The sequence below is a fragment of the Sinocyclocheilus anshuiensis genome, unplaced genomic scaffold, assembly GCF_001515605.1.
Source record: "Sinocyclocheilus anshuiensis isolate Anshui unplaced genomic scaffold, SAMN03320099.WGS_v1.1 scaffold54, whole genome shotgun sequence".
Lineage (NCBI taxonomy): Eukaryota > Metazoa > Chordata > Actinopteri > Cypriniformes > Cyprinidae > Sinocyclocheilus > Sinocyclocheilus anshuiensis.
In genome coordinates, this window is record NW_015547654.1 from 26743 (window position 1) to 46473 (window position 19731).

A 19731-nucleotide genomic window follows, 5' to 3' on the forward strand; every position below is an offset into this window, starting at 1 on the left:
TCCACAACATGGCGGCGGTGGCAACAACAATACTACAGCGAGAATAAAAGTTACGTCTTCTTTCTTTGCGTGAACATTTGGGCGGTGTTATGCAAATCTTCCCACACAGTGACGTAGACATGTGGGGGCGTGTTTAAACGAGGCGTTTTAGGAGGGCGTGGACAAGTCTTAACTTTTATAAAAAATATCTCTTTGGATTTGAGACTTTAGCCTTTGCAACTTTACAGATCTTCTTTATGCACCAAGAGCTTGTAACAGTCCAAAGTGAAAGGAAAAATTGAAATCGCATCTTATGACCCCTTTAAGTAAGTTTTTAAACCCATCTGAAAGTCTTTTAATGTGAATCTGGTGTATATCAAAACAGATTTGAATGGTTCATTGATGTAATTGAAAAGACTCAGAAATGCATGCATTAGATACCTAGAGCTTTGACTAACAACAGTTTTGATATGTGATTGTGTGCAAAAATTATTTCAAATACATTAACAAAATTAAATGATTTAAAAGCTGTTTGGAAGCAGTGAAATAGATTAATTCAGACCAAGGTTTCCATGTGCAAAGGTGGTTGGCAGCTCTGCTCACAAGTACCACCAGCCTGTGTCTGCTTTTGGCAAACTAACTCCCAGGGCTGGATTGGGTGACTTAATCAGGTTTGTCAGAGGCAGTACAGCGTGTAGGGGGTCTCTTTGCTCCTGGGGAGGGGTTTAGGTACTAAAAAAAGAAAGGGCTAATTGGAACATGGCACATCACACATGCATCTCCAAGGAGACAGCTGGCTCCTCGACCACCAAGATGGGAACATCGCTTCTAGGTCAGCTGTGTTTGTTCCTCTGGTCAGGAGACTTTTGAATTGAGGTGAGATGAGTAGTTTGTGTGCTTATATGACTTATATAATCAGCAGTGAAATATGAGCCCTATTTGGATGGTTCTGGTTTTCTAAACTCTGAGCAGAGAAATCTAGACAATCATTTTTCCTGATGCTGATGTTAATATGGCTAGTCTTTGGAGTTTCCACTATTTGGTTCTCCTCAATTTCATTAAATTTTTTCATTGGATGCTGTCTGTATTAGGGATGCAAGAGTACAGCCCACAGTTCAATACATACCATGTTTTTTTTAACCACGTTTTTCGGTTCGGTTTGGTTCTTATGGCTTGGCACATCAGAGTAGGGCTGCACGATTAATTGAATGCGATTGTCATGCGCATCTTGTCAGTAAAGCCGGATCAATGATTAGTAGTAAATCTCCATCACATGCTTTTAGATGGAGCAGCATTTACTACACAGAGCCGTAGTTCGCTGACAAGCTACGCAAAAAAAAAATCGCAGATGATATAATCGCATGATTCTGAAATACGAATAAATCATTCACGATAATGAAAGCTGTTTGTGTAGCTTCTCAGTGAACTACGGCTCTGTGTAGTAAATGCTGCTCCATTTGAAAGCACGTGAAATACCACATTTAATAAAACATGGATTATCATACGTCTACTTCAAATTTCTTTTGATAGAAGTATCATTGGAGTGGACATTATCGAGCTCTGTAAACACATGTAATGTCTGTTCTTGTTGCCAGAGGGCGCCCTCGTGCAGAAACTCCAAATATGCATCACAGAAGTAATAGAACTGATGATGTCACGTTCCAGGAAATCCCTAATATGGATAAATGTATCCAGCTTTTGCTGTAACTGAATAAAAAGAAGATTGAAATGCTTAAACTAATCAAACACGAAGACAATAAATACTTGACTGTGACAGTATACTGTATAGTTTATCCGTGTTCTTTAAGCCATCTAGGCTATTTTCAAGGGTTCACCCAAAAATGAAAATTCTGTCATTAATTACTCATACTCGTTTCGTTCCAAACATGTAAGACCTTTGTTCATCTTTGCAACACAAATTCCAAAAGCTTCATAAAATTACGGTCCAACCACTGATGTCACATGGACTATTTTAACCATGTCCTTGCTACCTTTCTGGGCCTTGAACATTTCAATTGCTTTGTTGTCTATGTAGGGTCAGAAAGCTCTCGGGTGTTCTTAAACAGTGCTGATTGCCATTCAACAGCGCTCAAATGTTTGTGGGAAATTTACATTTTTTTAATTTCAGTACCGACTGGTATTGTGGTCGGTACTAGAGACCTGCGTGGGATGGATTTTTCAGTCCCGCTCCCGCAAGATTCTGTCCCCCGCCCGCCCGCTCCCGCAGAAAAATATCTTATCTGGGCCCGCTCCCGCCCGCAACATTCATCTTTTGTCCCGCTCCCGCCCGCAAAATCCCGCAAAAAAGTAATCTATATAGATTTTTTTTTCAGCACATCAAAGAAATTTACATTAAAGGGTTCTGTAACATCTCCTATGATCCACAACATCCCAGCATAAATGCTCCCAATAAAATATTTGTTATTTAGGCTAAGCATCAACATTCACAAACCACTGTTATTTTTAACAGAAAAGCAAGCATGGGCTGCTGTGTGCATGGTTTGGCATGGCAGAATGTGAGCAGCGCTTCCTTTATTATCAGTAAAAGCTGACATCTCAGTTCATCGCGATCTCATAAAGCTCTGTTATAACACAATGAACATATGCACAAAGAATCTTTCACAATGTCTACACTTCATGTGTTGAAATGAGACTATTCATGAGCACACAATTTCAGCACTGTGGTGAGTGGATTCTAACTTAATCACCTCTGGTTGGCCATTGCGTTCCAGAAATCAACAGCTGAGTCTGTGAATGGCTACATTGCGCGACCCTTTAAACACGTGTTATAAATAGAAACTCTGCCTAGCTTGCGCGTGTTAATCATTTTAATGTTATTAGTTGTTCTTTTTGCTTTTGTGCAACACATAAATAACAATTTATATGGTTTAGACATTTTATGTTTAGATAATTTCTATTTTGAATCATTTTATTCTCCCGCATCCTGCACACACACACACACACACGAGTCTCTTCCCGCCCGCACCCGCACTCACCCATCAAGAGTTGTCCCGCGCCGCACCCTGTTGCGTTGGGTCCCGCGGGTCCCAGTCTCTTCCCACCCGCACTCGCCCGTCAAGCGTTGTCCCACGCCGCACCCTGTTGCGTTGGGTCCCGCGGTACTCCCGCGGGAGTGCAGGTCTCTAGTCGGTACTTTTGACAACACTAGTCCAGTCCGAATAGGGTTATGGCCTATTTTTATGGTGTTCTTATTTAATTTTTGACAGCAGTGGGTCGTTATTTGCTTGTTGAAAAAGAGCAGCGTAAGCATTCTGCAAAACCTCTCCTTTTACGTTCCACAGATTAAAGTATTTCATACGGGTTTAAAACAGTATGAGGGTGAGTAAACGAATGATATTTTTGTTTAAAGTGAACTATTCTTTGAATAGAGAACATCTGAACATGTTGCACTTTGTATTGTTGAAAGTGAAGCTGCCATTCATTTATCACAGTAAAGGCCCCAAAATAAGGTCATTGTTTAATTTTAGATGTGCTCATTTTCTGGAAAAATGTGTGGATCTCTTTCTTTCTCCTCATTTGTCTCTTTTTCTCTCTAGCTGGTCTCAAAGACCTTGACCAATTTTACCAGTCAGTCTAAACAGCGCTGGTTTGATGTACCCGACCACACATGAATCTAGGCCAGACCCAACATTTTTCATTGACCAGCTATATTTTTGAACTATTCTTTGAATAGAGAACATCTGAACATGTTGCACTTTGTATTGTTGAAAGTGAAGCTGCCATTCGTTTATCACAGTAAAGGCCCCAAAATAAGGTCATTGTTTAATTTTAGATGTGCTCATTTTCTGGAAAAATGTGTGGATCTCTTTCTTTCTCCTCATTTGTCTCTTTTTCTCTCTAGCTGGTCTCAAAGACCTTGACCAATTTTACCAGTCAGTCTAAACAGCGCTGGTTTGATGTACCCGACCACACATGAATCTAGGCCAGACCCAACATTTTTCATTGACCAGCTCTCCACTGATCTCTATTCATAGCTCAAGGGAACCTAGAGCTACCTCAACAGCTGTGAGAGCAGGGCCAGCCGGCCCCTAGGAGTCCACAATGGGTGGAACCAACATATGCTCCTTATAATTCACTGACATGAGCCAATTTAGCCATCATCCCCCTGAACCTTTATTGGGTGACGAGATGTTAGCAGCTAGGGCTGGGCGATATTGCTAAAAAAATGTATCAACGATATAATGTTTCATATCGTTCGGTATCTCTTTTGTGAGGTGAGTTCAGCAGTCATATTTGTCCATCTAAAAAAAATGCGCTGAATATGCATTATGTGTGAATGGCTTGGTTTCGGCAGGCACAGCACTCATGTTCGTGTTTGTGTGTGCTGTCTGCGTCACCCAGAGCACGTGCCTATATCGTGCGCTATATCGAACATTTTTTTCTATCATTATAGATGGAGTTTTATCGCCCAGGCCTATTAGCAGCTCTTAAATTTGCTTAAATTTCCACCCAGCTGCTGCTGTTGCATCAGAAACATCCAAGCCTGCTCCTCAAAACTGTGAGAGGTTGGGCAGATATGGGAAATGAGAGTGGCCGGCCCATGCTGTAATCAACAGCTCTTGTGCTCGTTTCCTTTTTTCATCCTTTAAAATGTGCCCTTGTGACAATTAGCACACTGATCATTAGTGCTATTTGTGTGTTGCACCAGGCATCAGTTTCCGGGAATGTCATAGCAATAATGTTATTTTTCCGCTTCATGGGTTGTTTTTTTTAAATTTTGTTACCATGGCACTGCGAGTCAGTGTCAGTCTAGTGTCAACTTTGTTTATGTGGGCCGCACATGTTTTGCAGCGGAAGTGCGACTTTTTTGAGAAATCAAAGGAATTATTTAAAAGACAAAAAGTTTTTACACTGAAGTGGACTGCATTCATGTTTATTTGTAATAACCATACAAAGGAGTGTTTATAAAAGGCCCAGCTGAGTGTGAAATAGAGCACATTATTGTTTCATATAGGTATGATATTTGTAAGACAGACTTGCAGAACCCTCTGGATGATCGGTACATATTTTTTGTGTTGTGTTGTTGTATTGTGTGTTGTGTTTTGTGACATCTTAAAGTTACTGAAACCTTTCTGACTTTGGCTTTAGGATTAGTTTTAAGATGAATCTGATGAAAATGATTTCACGTTCACATTTGACTTTTATTTTATATTTAATTTCAGTAATTTTTTGCATCTAAAAATAAAACCTATTTTTAGAACTATTTTCTTTTTTTAGGACCAGATTTTTGTTTACTACTGTAATGCAGAAACATTTTTTTTTAAATGAGTAGATACAGTATTTATAAATTATGGTTTGGTGTACCGAGTTGAATTTATAGTGATTTTATTGAAAAAAACAATTGGGAGGGTTGGCTTAGGATTGTTGTCATTACTGTATTAAAGGGATTTGTCACAAATTCTTTACATTACAGCAATGAAAATTAATAAAGGAAATTTGTTCGTTACTGTAAAAAAATCGTAATCATAAAATCGGTTTCATAAACTTTATGTAACAACTTTACGAATTTCTTTTTTTCTTGTACAGATGTCTTGAAAGGTTCCTGTGACCTAATCACCACACAGATTTATTTTTACAATTTGTCTTCTAAATACATGCACCAAATCATCGCTTTATCTCAAGTGATCGGTGCGTCTCCATATTTCCTGTTATTGTTCGACACGCTCAGATAAGCCGAGCAAGGAGCCCATGGGTCTGTTTCCTCCTCACGTCTTCTGTTGCGTTGAGTCTTTGAAATTTGCCGCCTTTTCGTGTAACTGTGGCCCAGCAGTTTCCTCTTCTCGTGATGAACGCCTACTTCCTCCACCTCTTTCACCTCTCTTTCTTTATCTCTCTGTCTTTCTCGCTGGTTAAGACAAGGTTCATGTGAAGTTGTGTGATAAATACGGGTATAGTCTTGATTTTGAAGTCTTTTGTTGATGATGATTCTCAGTGGAGAAGCAACTCACTGCTGAGGCTTAAAGAGCAGGAACATCAACTTGTTCGAGCGGCTGCTGGTTGCGGAGGTTTCCGGGTAAGTTTCTTTATGCTTGTGGATGAGTCCGGGCTGCTCAGGGTGTGGCTTTGGCCCCTGGGGTCAACTCTGCGACCCCTAACATATCACTACAGATCTATCTGTGAACCAGGCTGCATTTTTCATTTCATAAACCTAAATACATTGCTGAAAGTTTTCGTTCAGTCTGTTTGCTTCTTTGAGGTCTCTCAGTTGAGCAGGCAAGATAATCTGTATTGACCTAGACACTTGAATGTGCTTTGAAATGATATGGAATTTAGATTTCATCTGCAATGTTTTTGACTGTGCACCTGTTGAGTGACATTTCCACGCTGTACTGTGCTGTGCTTACTAAATAGATGCATATTTTATCCAGTTTTTTTGTGGGTGGATGCTTGTTTTAACATTGTAACTTTTATCAGTATTCATTTAATAGGGTATTTTTTACTAGAAGGTGCAGTTTCCTTCTTAGGTACTAGTGAGATGCAAATGCAAGGAGCTGGAGATGTGGAAACTGCTGCTTAGCTGTGTGAGTAATTTGACAGGATATCCTGGTTACTGTATGAGAAATAGAGGGCTTGTTTTTGACGCTAGGCGTCCGCTGCAGCACCTGAAAGAATGAGCATAGAATCTCTTGACTGCATGTCTTCACTGTTAGTTTTTGTGAACTATAAACATTTCAAAGGAAATGAATGTCTTTTTTTAACAGCTTACTGTTAGTGAGAAGGGGAGGAGAGTTTGTTTGATTGTAAGTTAAAATGTCTGTTGTACATTCTTTGCTGATGTTTAGCTCTCACTGTTTCCCAAACAGAGGTTACACTAAAAAACAAGGTAATGCCATCTTGTTTAAAACATCTTTTGTACATTTGATTTTGGAATCGGAATATTGTAATCATTCAGTATCATGGAATATGTCAAAGTACAGAAAATTACTACATGATACCTTCACTCTACAGTAGTACTGCAGTACATTTTGTAATGGTAGTGTAAAAAATATGTCCTCTTCACACTTTACTAATCTTATATTTTACAAATCCCTCTCTAAAGCATTTAGACAGACAGACAAAAAAAAAGACTCACTCAAAAAATACTTTTCTGTAGTATTAACAACAAAAAACATGAAGTCCAGTAATTACTAATACAAACGTTTATTATTAATTTTTGCTAATCTTTATTCATTTTTTATTTGTAACAACAACAACAACAACAACAATACTACTACTACTACTACTACTAATTATTATTATTATTATATTATTATTAGTTTATCATTATTGATATAACTAAAATATTTAAAATAACTATTCTTTTATGTTATTGTTACTCTTATTTTATTAATGCTATAATTAACACAAATATTTTATTATTATTATTAATAGTTTCTTTGTTTAGTCATTAATATTTATGATCCTTGTTATTATTATTATTATTAGTTTATCATTATTGATATAACTAAAATATTTAAAATAACTATTCTTTTATGTTATTGTTACTCTTATTTTATTAATGCTATAATGAACATAAATATTTTATTATTATTAACAGTTTATTCTTTGTTTAGTCATTCATATTTATTATCATTAATATAATAAACTAATAATAATGATAATAATAATAATTATTATTATTTAGTTTATTATCATTATTGATATAACTAAAATATTTAAAATAACTATTATTTTATATTATCGTTATTCTTATAATTGTTATTAATGTTATAAACAAATATTTTGTTATTATTAATAGTTTATTCTGTTTACTTATTAATATTTATTATCATCAATATAATAAACTAATAATAATGATAATAATAATTACTATTATTATTATTAGTTTATTGTCATTATTGATATAAATAAAATATTTAAAATAACTATTCTTTTATATTGTTATTTTTATAATTCCATTATTAATGCTATATTAATTAACATAAATATTTTATTATTATTAATTGATTAGTCTTAGTTATTAATATTTATTATCATTAAAGTGATATTTAATATAATTTGTTATTATTATTAAAATATCTAAAATAATATTTTGATATGATCCTTGTGTAACATGCAAAGTGTGCAGTATTGTCTGAAGCTGTCCGAATGCACTCATTTTCACTCACTTTCCTCATGAGAACGGTGTGACATTCACTATGAATAGTGAGCGAGTCAGCGGTTTTGCACAATACATGCATGAATGTGTAGAATGCCTGTTGCGTTGTTCGTCATGCTCTCGTGAGTTCAGCATCGAGGCAAGATGTCATGATAGACGTGAGCACAGTCCCAATCTCCAATTTCACTTCCTCTCCTTCCACACTGACAGCTACACTCAGTTGTCATATGAAAATGTCTCTTGGCATCATTCTGACGTATAAATCATTACTATAGCAACCGATGGAAATCCACCAGATATTGACTATGTATGCGTGTCTCAAAACGGGACCCACAGTTCTGTCTCTCTAGAAGGGTTTGTAGGAGCAAGGCACAGGTCAGTCCTGCAGGGTAGAAATGAGAGCCGACTGTGGTCGGTCAGACAAAGAAAGTGAGTAGCAATAACTCAGTAGCTGTCTCGCGTGTCTTTGTTTCTCAGTGCAGATAAAGCTCGCTGCTCCTTTGTAGCCCCTGCCGGTGTGGGCCCTCTGTGCTCTGGGGCGCTTTGTAGAGGTGTCAGATGAATCACTGGAGGGCTCTTTTGAAATCTATACTGGACATGGGCAATCCAGTGAAGCGAAACCTGGTGAGAGTGTGAACTGCTGAGCATTCTTTCACCTTCTTCTCACAACTGACGGACTGCAGCTGTTCGGCTTGGTGGTGTTGTGCTCTCTGCGGGAGTGAAGTCTTAACATTTAAACCGCACTGGGACTGTCACTCTGACAACCACATGCTGTACCGTCCATGATGTTCAGCATCTAATAAAGGTAGTCTCTGTTTGACTGCAAGGATGAACAGGCTTTTAGTTTGATCATGTACCCGTGTTAAGTTTTCTTGTGGGTCATATGTTACATTACGGATCATTTTACAGTGCAGTTTACATCATTTCTGAGTAATACTAATGAAACGAGTTGGCTGATTGGTTTGTAGTTATGCTTCTGAGTGGCCTGCAATTACTGCAGTTATTGTTATTGCTATAATTGGTCTCTTATTAAAAAGTACCGTGACTGTCTCATGGTGCATTGATAGTATCTGATGTCGATACCATGCTATTTTGATACTGTTGTACTATAATGCTAAATTATTATAATATACATCAATTATTCAATATTCATAATATTAATTCATATAATATTAAATATGTATCTTATTGTTTACAAGGTATCCCATGGTACTTCAAAGAATACCATGACAAAAACCATGGTATTGCCATGGTCCTCAAAACATGACACTTTGCTACATGTCCCAAAACATGGTATTGCAATTGTACATGACCTTAAATATGGGAATACCATGGTACATTTCTAATTCAATGTACATGATTAATTCAGTGGGTTTTACAGAAGAGATTGAATGGAAGAGCAGGCGATGCTGTGTGTGTCCCTGCCCCCATCAGAGAGACAGAGACATCTCTCGTTTAACTGACCGCACTATTAAGCCCTCTGAAGAAATCAAACCCTGTCTGTCAGTCTGTTTTCTTCTCGGTTCCTTTCAACAGCATTATTGAGTAGGTTTAAGAAACCATGTCTATTAAAAATGCTCATTTGTTTCACTTCTAATTCGTCTTTTGTTTTGTGGAACTTTTTGATGGACAAGACATGAATGCTTTAGTGGAAAAAAATGCTTTAATAGACTTGGTTTGGTGAAAGCACCTTACATGGTTGTTGCTTGTGTCCCACTGCTTTGTGGTTGTATCCACATATCCAGCATTTCATGCTCTACTGTTATGTCAACATGCAGTGGAATAAAACCTCTTGAATGTTGCTTTGTGCATGAGTTTTATTCTCTTGTAGTGCAGCCAAACCTGTGAAACCTAGAAAAAATAAGTAGAATGCTTACATATTAAAAGAAACAAATTAAATGGAGAGATCCTCAGTCTTGAAGCACTTTCATGACCATACATGTAGGGCTGCACGATAAATCGAAATGGAATCAAGATCGCGATTCGACAGAAGCTGCGATTGTCATGCGTATCTTTCAGTGAAGCACAGTTCTGTGATCAGCAGTAAATCTCCATCCAAAGGCCAGAGGGCGCTCTCGCGCTGAAACTCCAAATACGCCTCGCAGAAGAAACCCAGAAAATGCCTATCGCTGCAGCTGAATAAACAGAAGATTCAACTGCTTTCATTGATTCAACGTGACTAATAAACACACGACTATGGCAATATACGGTTTATCTGAGTTCTTATTATTATAATTTTCATTAAACTAAAGTGTATTTATAATGCAATGCCTCTATCCATACATGTGTTTAAGTAAATGCTCTACACACAGCCACATTAAAGCCAAAAGCATGAAAAATGTTCTCCTTGATAAAAATAAAACAAAAGTTTCATTAAATGTTTGAGCTAATGTTTATGCACTATGCAAATGAGTGATAGACCGAAATGTTCAAAACAGTAATTTTCAGTTTTAGCCTAAATAGTTTTGGAGGGCCGAAATCATTGACTGAAACAGTGACGGTTAATTAGTTTAATTAATTTTTGTGGATACAACATGGATAAACTACCACAGGTAAACATGTCAGCTGTGTGAATGCTAGTTCTGGATTAGCAATAATGATTTTTCATTTTTAATCAATAGTGATATGGCTTCTTGAACGTCAAAATCAAGCTTTGTTGATGCATGAACTTCACTATACATTACTTGTAGCGCTCCTGCTATTCAATAATAACAATAAGCCTTGTGCTTTGTTACTTTTAATATGAAACAAAGTCCCAGCAAAGTTCAAATGCAGTTAATTTATCATGAAATGCAAACAATACATGTGGTTTTGACTCTCTTTAATGTGGCTGTAGGCTGTAACCACCTCAGTTCAAGCGGCATGTGAACCGATCATCTCTTCCTCTTTACTAATTACAGTAAGAATTAAACATGAATAAACATGTTTGAAAGAAACCGTTTACCAATATGTATCATTTCTCATGTAATAGATCAGATACTGCCAGTGAGAAGTAAAGGGTATTTTGTGCTACTGTGTAAAATAAATAAATAGTTGCCATTTAAATTAAATTTTAAATTAACTCCCCTTTCTCTTAATTTATGTTTACAGTATCTCAAATCATATAATACAACTATGTGCAGCTATTCTGTCCATTTGAACGACAGCTGAGAGCTTTACATAAATCCTGGAGATTTATTGACTTCTGTCAGCTTGAAATCATGCCATCTGCAATGGGGAAACTTCTTACGAGGAATGAGACATTTCCAAGAGAACCACCCTCGAAAGATGCAACTTCTGATGGAGCAGATGCCATAGCAACAGGGCCTGGGTAGTGTCTGTGGAGATTATTATGGGATGAGTCATGGCAGAGTGACATGGCAGCTTGTTTGAATGGGTTGAATGAATGCTTGTTTCACAGGCTGTGTGTGTTCTTGTTTTCTCTCCAAGAATCATCCCCATGCATTATGGAATGGAGGATTAAATATGTAACAGGGTTTATCCACAAGGACCAAAGATGATCCGCAGTTTCCCGAGTGACACGAGTGCTAAATAATTTACACAGGGATTTAACGGATGTCACTTTCTCTTTATCGGCTCACCTAACCTTTTCTTGGAGAGGATTTTCTGTTTTATTGTATTGTACATTTTATGAGACTTAAGACAGTTATTCATCTTTAAAATGTAATTCTAATAATAACAATTTTAAAAGTATTATTATTATTAATAATAATTATTATAATTTATTAAATATTGCAAGCCAGATACTTAAAGAAAACTGAGCTGGAATTAACTTCTGTTAGTTTGACTAAAACTATAAAGAAAAAGCCTATCTTTATAGTGCAACATGACTTTATTTGTTAATGTGCTTTAGAGACATTTGCTCATTTGCTCTGCTGCTCTTTATTGTTGTTTGAAATGGGCTAAAAGAAAATAGTCCATTTAATTTCAGCCAATAGAAAAGAACATTTCCCTTGCTCTTTTGAAATAAAGAGTTCAGTGTTCTGAATTGTATCACAATACAAAGCTGTAGTCAGCAATCCACCAAGACTATTTATATAAACTAAACAGCAAAAATTAGTCATTTGTCAACATGTCAATTTGTCATCATGACATACAACCATGAGCACATTAATATATGACAACCTGTGTTTGCATATCCCATGACTGCTCAGTACTCAGCAACTTGGCACAATCTGTGATTATATAGAACAACACTGTTGATTTTGAAGAAACTTGTAACCTTGACAAAGCAAACTTTAGTTGTAGCTTGTAGATTTTGGCAAATAATTTTAATCTTAAAAGCACATTGAGCTGAATAGGTGCTATATATTCTGTCTGATGGCAGTTGATCTCAGTAGCTTTAGTTTATAAGCAAAGTTCAGACATGAATAAAGAAGTGTTTAAAAGACACACGTGTGTAGATCTCACTGCAGTAATTAAAATGCCCCAGTATCAGATGTCACAAAGGAGGAATGTTCTTGTTCAGAGTGAATCTCTCACAGTGACACTGCATCAGTCAAAGCCTTGCATTCCTGAAATACATTTTCAAGGTTTTCCAGAATAATTCCTTAGTGTCAGCTCTTGCACATTAGCAGCAAATTATCTAGTGACAGAAAGAGCTCTCTGTTCTGACCTCAAGGTCAAACATGCTTTTGAACCAAATATTTGATGTTCACTCAGTAGGGGTGTGCGATATATATCGTCTGCGATAATATTGTAATTGTTGATTTAACGATGTGCGATTTGACATTATCGAGTATTTTGCAAAAAAACATTCAAAACATCCCTACAGAGCGAACGCATACATTACGCGAAGTCTAGACTAGTGCGTGTGCGCATTTAGTGTTTTCTTTCACTGCATGATTCAGTCTATTAAAATGCATTTAGAATGATCACAAATTCAAGACATGATGGCAGAAAATGTATATATGAGATATTATTTTTTGTCAATATCGCACACCCCTATCACTCAGTTGTTGTTACAGATAACAAGGAGGTGGATAGTAAGAAAGATACCCATAGAGCATATAGATCAAATCAACAGCAGCACTCTGGTATTTAATTGAACTCTGTACTACCGGTACTTTGAAATACTGGAATTGTGACAGTCTAGCTTTGACTCTAGCTTTGATCCAAAGTACTGGTATTTTTGACATCCCTGCTTATACTATTCATTTATTTGATAAAAGAGACATGTTTAATAAATTAGTATGCATAGTATAACCCTAGCTCTCTCCCTCTATCTCCCTCTACAGGCTTGGATGAGAGCCAGGCAGCAGTGAGCGGCCACATCCTCCATCAGCGCAGCCATGCCGCCCCCAGCAGACATTGTGAAGGTGGCCATTGAGTGGCCGGGGGCCTTTCCCAAACTTATGGAGATTGACCAGGTCAGTGCCTATGGCTGATTTTATCTTCTGTATATGCATTTACATTTACATTCATGTATATGTATCTTACAATAGTGCATATTTGCTTTTTCTCCCAAAAATGTACATTCTGTCATTATTTACTAAGCTTCATGTTGTTTAAAACCCTTTCTTGACATAAAAGGACATTTCTTGAGCACAGCTGTTGATATCTAAGAAAAACGCAACACCAAAAAAGACCCCTCAGTCCTTTAATAACTAGTGCTTCACAGAAGAATAAGTAATGTGGGTTTGGAAAAACATGGTGAATAAATAATGACTTGATTTTCCTCTTTGGCTGAACTATTCCTTTAAAATTTGAGAGAGAAGGCCCTGCAGTGAGTGTCTGACTGATGAAGACGATGTGCTATTAAAACTAAGACAAACCTTGCATAAATCACCCTGAAGTTCTTCATTCATCATTTGTCCTTATTCTGAAATTCTTTATTCGTTCTTTGTTGCTATTTACTTGACTCAACCAAACGTTTGATCAAAAGTTGTACAAACTAATGTCAATGCAGCAGTACTATTGGGTATGAAGAGTGTTTATTAGTGGTAAAGAAATAAGATATATGAGTTCCAAGACTAGAAGAAAAACTTTTTTTGTTAATGTTTTGTTTTGTTTTCCACAGAAAAAGCCTCTCTCAGCCATCATTAAAGAAGTCTGTGAGGGGTAAGTAACAAACATTTACATTCACAAACATTTTTTTTTATAGGCATTCACACCTGCAAACTCATCACCTTTCAATGAAATTTGCCATTCGGACATTAAATTGGTGGGGAGGTGAGGGGGGTTATATGAATGTATGTATGTATGTATATAATGAATTGGTGGGGAGGTGAGGGGGGTTATATGTATGTATGTATGTATGTATATAATGAATGTATATTTGATGGACATTTCTTTTTATTAAAGTTACAAAAGTGATTTAGTCAAGAGCAGTGAGAGATTTTCTCTTTTGTTGTATGATTAACATGAATGACAGATAGCAGGAATATTAGACTGCTGTCACTTTAAGAGCTGCCCTGATCCAATATACTGTTACACATGTGTTTTGACACATACAAGTGTGTGATTTTAATTGTTCAAGGCCTATAAAGCGGCAAAAATAACTGTTCAATAATCCCGCACTCTGAGCACTGTCTTCACATGCGCCTCTGATTGCTTTCTCTGATCTTTCGCTGCTGATTGCGTTTCAGCGGCTTAAAATCACTTGTTTTTAAACCGCAATTCTTAAAAACACATGCAAGCGATAGGTTTTTGTGACCATGTACCACAGCAACGTCACGCTGAGCGTGTAACTGCGATAGAGACAATAGAGCTCTGGACGTCAAGTGACCCATTCTGTTTACACCACCATGCTGGCAGGCAGGGTCAGCCGGGAGCGAATATGAAATGAATGGTGCCAGCATGAGTTTCAAGGCAACAGAGTTCACTGCTTACTTTAATTCAAAAGACATAGACCTGTACATAACTTAATAGATTAAGCATAACAGATCCCTATAATGCCCCCGTGGTGCTTTTAACATGTAGCCTATCAATAAAGGAACGGATAGATTTCCTGACCTGCAGTATCCTGATATATACAACTACCTCATCAACTTTCCCTCCTAACGTTACTCCGGAGACTCTTTAAAAGCATACAAAAGCCTGGAGGGGTACAAATGGAGGCAATCTAATTTTTTGATGAATATTCAACCTGCTATGTCGTCACTGGAAGGGTAAGTCAACTGTGTTGTTAGCTAACGAAATCGACCCTAGCTGTCCTTGTAGGTAGCCAGCATAGCTACATCACTGTGAGTACAGTAGACATCATAAATGTCATGAAATCTTACCCGTTTAATCCCAAATTTTGTGTTGGTTATCATGTTTTATTGCAGTGAACCATTTTAGTCGTCTATCGGGATCCTTAGGAATACGATAAAATTATTTCCCCTTTGCTTTATGGGACAATCGCGTATATGTAAGGGATAATCAACGGCTAAGAGCTGCCCTGATCCAATATACTGTTACACATGTGTTTTGACACATACAAGTGTGTGATTTTAATTGTTCAAGGCCTATAAAGCGGCAAAAATAACTGTTCAATAATCCCGCACTCTGAGCACTGTCTTCACATGCGCCTCTGATTGCTTTCTCTGATCTTTCGCTGCTGATTGCGTTTCAGCGGCTTAAAATCACTTGTTTTTAAACCGCAATTCTTAAAAACACATGCAAGCGATAGGTTTTTGTGACCATGTACCACAGCAACGTCACGCTGAGCGTGTAACTGCGATAGAGACAATAGAGCTCTGGACGTCAAGTGACCCATTCTGTTTACACCACCATGCTGGCAGGCAGGGTCAGCCGGGAGCGAATATGAAATGAATGGTGCCAGCATGAGTTTCAAGGCAACAGAGTTCACTGCTTACTTTAATTCAAAAGACATAGACCTGTACATAACTTAATAGATTAAGCATAACAGATCCCTATAATGCCCCCGTGGTGCTTTTAACATGTAGCCTATCAATAAAGGAACGGATAGATTTCCTGACCTGCAGTATCCTGATATATACAACTACCTCATCAACTTTCCCTCCTAACGTTACTCCGGAGACTCTTTAAAAGCATACAAAAGCCTGGAGGGGTACAAATGGAGGCAATCTAATTTTTTGATGAATATTCAACCTGCTATGTCGTCACTGGAAGGGTAAGTCAACTGTGTTGTTAGCTAACGAAATCGACCCTAGCTGTCCTTGTAGGTAGCCAGCATAGCTACATCACTGTGAGTACAGTAGACATCATAAATGTCATGAAATCTTACCCGTTTAATCCCAAATTTTGTGTTTGTTATCATGTTTTATTGCAGTGAACCATTTTAGTCGTCTATCGGGATCCTTAGGAATACGATAAAATTATTTCCCCTTTGCTTTATGGGACAATCGCATATATATATATATATGGGCTGCTTTTGGTGCTTGACACTTTTTTTTTTATTGGTCATTTTGTGTGTTTTACGAATAAGATAGACCACAAGGTTAAGAAGCTTACTTAAATTGAAAATGTTTTTTCTCTATTTTGCAATAAAAGACGGCTTCCCTTATTGATCACATTTCGGGTAGATTGCATGTTTTCTTGCACAGCGGGATGTTGGACTCATGAAAAATAATCACGTAGCTTGTATTTGCCAAAACTGATTTACTGAAGTCAAAACACGGACGGAATTGGCGTTAGCGCGAGCGCCGCTTAATGGTAAAGCGGGAGCGATCAGCCAGCAGAGGATTCTGCAGCCTTTCTCAAACAGTTATGTTCAGGATTTTCTGACTTACTTAACGAATACTGTGTGAGGGGGCAAGAAACGGGCCAAGGGAGGTCACGTACGGTACACATAAATTAAACCCAATATACGGGACGTCCCGGCTAATATGGGACGGTTGGCAACCTTAGCTTTCCCGTGCCTGTTCTGGTATCTTGGCGCACAGTAGCTGTCCACCATGTTGAAATAGTAAGGTTTGTAAGGTCTAAATAGTCTGGTTTTAAATCATTGTTGTACAACTGTCGATACCAATGCTCTAGCTCTCTCCTGACTGCCTGCCAAAATGGTGGAGTTTAGAGTGCGTGACGTCAACCTCTGGAGCTCTATAGTATAGTCCAAAATCTCTACCATTTGACAAATTTCTACCGTTTAATCATGTCTACCGGTATATCGCCACCCCTAATTTTACCTCAGTCTGATAATTAAGTAATGTTTGTAAGTGCAGCACTGCTTTGTTTACAGGGGTAGCCACTGTATTTCTGCTGTTCCATAAGTACCACCATTTTGTTCAGACCAATTATATATAATATAAATGGTAATTTATTAGGTTGAATGTGAGGATTACCATTTTATAATAGTTTTTGTTCTGTCAAAACTATTTTGTTTCTTTTCTGTTGTATCTTTTGTATTTATTCATTTTTTTTTACAGTTTAGGATATTACCATTGATTACCATGAGCATTGTTGTTGTTTCAAAAGAATGTTGTTATCGTTAACCTTTATTCTAATATAAGAATCTCTAAAAATTATTTCAACTGTTGATTCCAAGACATTTACCCCATCACTTTTTTCACCAATACTGTTTTTGTTACACAGCAACACACATCTCCGTATCTCTGATGATTGTCTGAATTTTCTCTCGTTAGGTGGAACTTGCCAAACCCTGAAACCTTTGCCCTGCAGAATGCTGACTCAACCAACTTCTACATCACTGAAAAGGTTAAATGCAAAATCTCAAAAAGAAGCTGTATTGCTAAGTTCAATAATGAAAAAAAATGCCTCATACCAGTGCATAACAATGCCTCTTTTCCTCTCTTTTTTTTTTTTTTTCACAGAATCGCAACAACATCAAAAACGGCTCCATTCTGCGGCTTACTACGTCAGCTGTGAGTAGCACATTTGAGTTTATATATGTATTTTTGGCAACTCTAAAGGTTTTATCAGCAGATGGGACCTGCTTTTATCCTCTGAAGCCCTGCCCCGTCCAGCTGGGGCCTGTAATCCTTCAGATGTGAGGGGTGATAGGTTACATTACCAAAGCTTCCTAAAGTGTCAGCAGCTGAGAAACATTCTTGTGTGACCTGTGAGGGCGTAAATGTGCCCAGCTGTCATTATTTTCTCTCTGCCGGTTATGGATTGGCTCTTTGTTATAAAAATGTATTGTCGTTTTGAAGCCGCATTATATTAGAATGAATATTTCATTCAGAAACTGCTGTTCATATGACCCATCTGAATTTGCGGCTCGGGAATGATGATATTTAAAGCTGATGTCTGTGACATTTGAAACCGTCCCCTCTAGCATAATGACAACAATGACTGTTTCTCTTCCTGTGATGTTCTGCACCAGCCGCCACTGATATTTAACATTCATCAGTGCTCGGTACAGTTTCAATAGGTTTCACAGAAGAAAGCAATTCTGTAGTGTTCATGATGAAGCATATATTTATAATGCTGTGTTCGGTTACATTAGTGCAGTCAAAGTGCTTTTTTAAGGTGATCAAAGCAAGTTTAGTTTGAAGAGAAGAGAGATGGAAATCAGATTACAGTTGTTACAAAAAGTATTTGGAATTTTAAGTCACTCCATTAATTAATGTCATTGGTTTGATATTTTGCATATAATGCAGTTGTCATCTGTAAACAAATTATGCTTTTTTAAATGTTTGTCATTTAAATCAGATCATTTAAAATAATGTAAGTCTTGTCGAACGTGGTCAGAAAAGATTATCCCTGATCACTGAAAACTAATTTTAATGCCACTTCTGCATTGCCCTTAACACAGTGATTGCAATTAAATAAAACTAAAACCATTAAAAAATCTATATTTTATTTCAGTTAAAGTTTATTTTATTTTTTTATTTTTATTTTGTTTAGTAGTTGCTAAAGCAACATTTTTCATTAAGTTTAGCTTGATGTACTAAAATAACTGAAATAAAAAGTAATAAAAACATATAGTTTTTATTAATATTTTTCTTTTTCTTTATTATGCTATATAGACATTTAAAAAAAAAACATAAAAATGACAAAAAACACAACAAAATGACAAAAAATTAACCAAATTAAAAATGTATGTAAAAATGAAGATATTAAAGTAAAAACTAACTTTTCATTAATTTGAATATAACTTGGAGAATAGTTTATATTTAGTTATCTGCATTGAAATGATTAAATAAAATAAAAAAAAACATTAACCGACACAATGGCATGATTAATACTTTCTAATGAGGGAATGATTGTGGATTCAGCAAGGCAGTAATTTAGAGAAGCGCCGTTTCGCCTTCTTCCTTGAGTTGTGTGACTAAAAGTCCTGACCTCCTACATGACAATCTGTCACACTCTCATTTACACGCCTCTTCTGTGGCCATGGTAACAGGCCCAGATGGCCCAGCAGCTGCATGAGCGCATCCAGTCGTCCAGCATGGACATGAAGCTGGACGCTCTGAAGGATCTGGCCAACTCTTCACGAGACATCACCTTTGCTCAGGAGTTCATCAACCTCGACGGCATCTCGCTGCTCACACAGATGGTGGAGAGTGGCACAGAGTAAGTAACTGTTTGTTCCTCTGGCTGCTTTTCCTTCTATCTCTCTGTTACCATTACAGTGCTCTTGATATTCACTCATTTATGTGTCCTCTTAGCAGGGCTTAAGCTATTCAAACCTGAATAAAAACACAGCCAGTGACTTGCACTTGCCTATTCAGATTTCTCTGAAGGAGACTTCAAATCCCAATAAA

General features: G+C 37.1%; 1 protein-coding gene across 5 annotated transcripts in view; it reads left to right on the forward strand.

Moving 5' to 3' along the window:
• The first annotated feature begins 5817 nt into the window (after positions 1 to 5817).
• Positions 5818 to 19731, forward strand: part of LOC107702083 (engulfment and cell motility protein 1) — a 74209-nt gene continuing 60295 nt past the window's right edge. For 4 of the 5 annotated variants that reach the window (XM_016504277.1, XM_016504280.1, XM_016504279.1 and 1 more), the window contains exons 1-6: positions 5818 to 6013; positions 13336 to 13467; positions 14118 to 14158; positions 17647 to 17719; positions 17836 to 17886; positions 19371 to 19540. In XM_016504277.1, coding sequence (XP_016359763.1) covers positions 13390 to 13467; positions 14118 to 14158; positions 17647 to 17719; positions 17836 to 17886; positions 19371 to 19540 — 413 coding nt within the window. In that variant the 5' untranslated portion in view covers positions 5818 to 6013; positions 13336 to 13389. Of the gene's footprint in view, positions 6014 to 13328; positions 13468 to 14117; positions 14159 to 17646; positions 17720 to 17835; positions 17887 to 19370; positions 19541 to 19731 lie in introns of those variants that run through there. The other variant, XM_016504278.1, reaches the window with a different exon arrangement.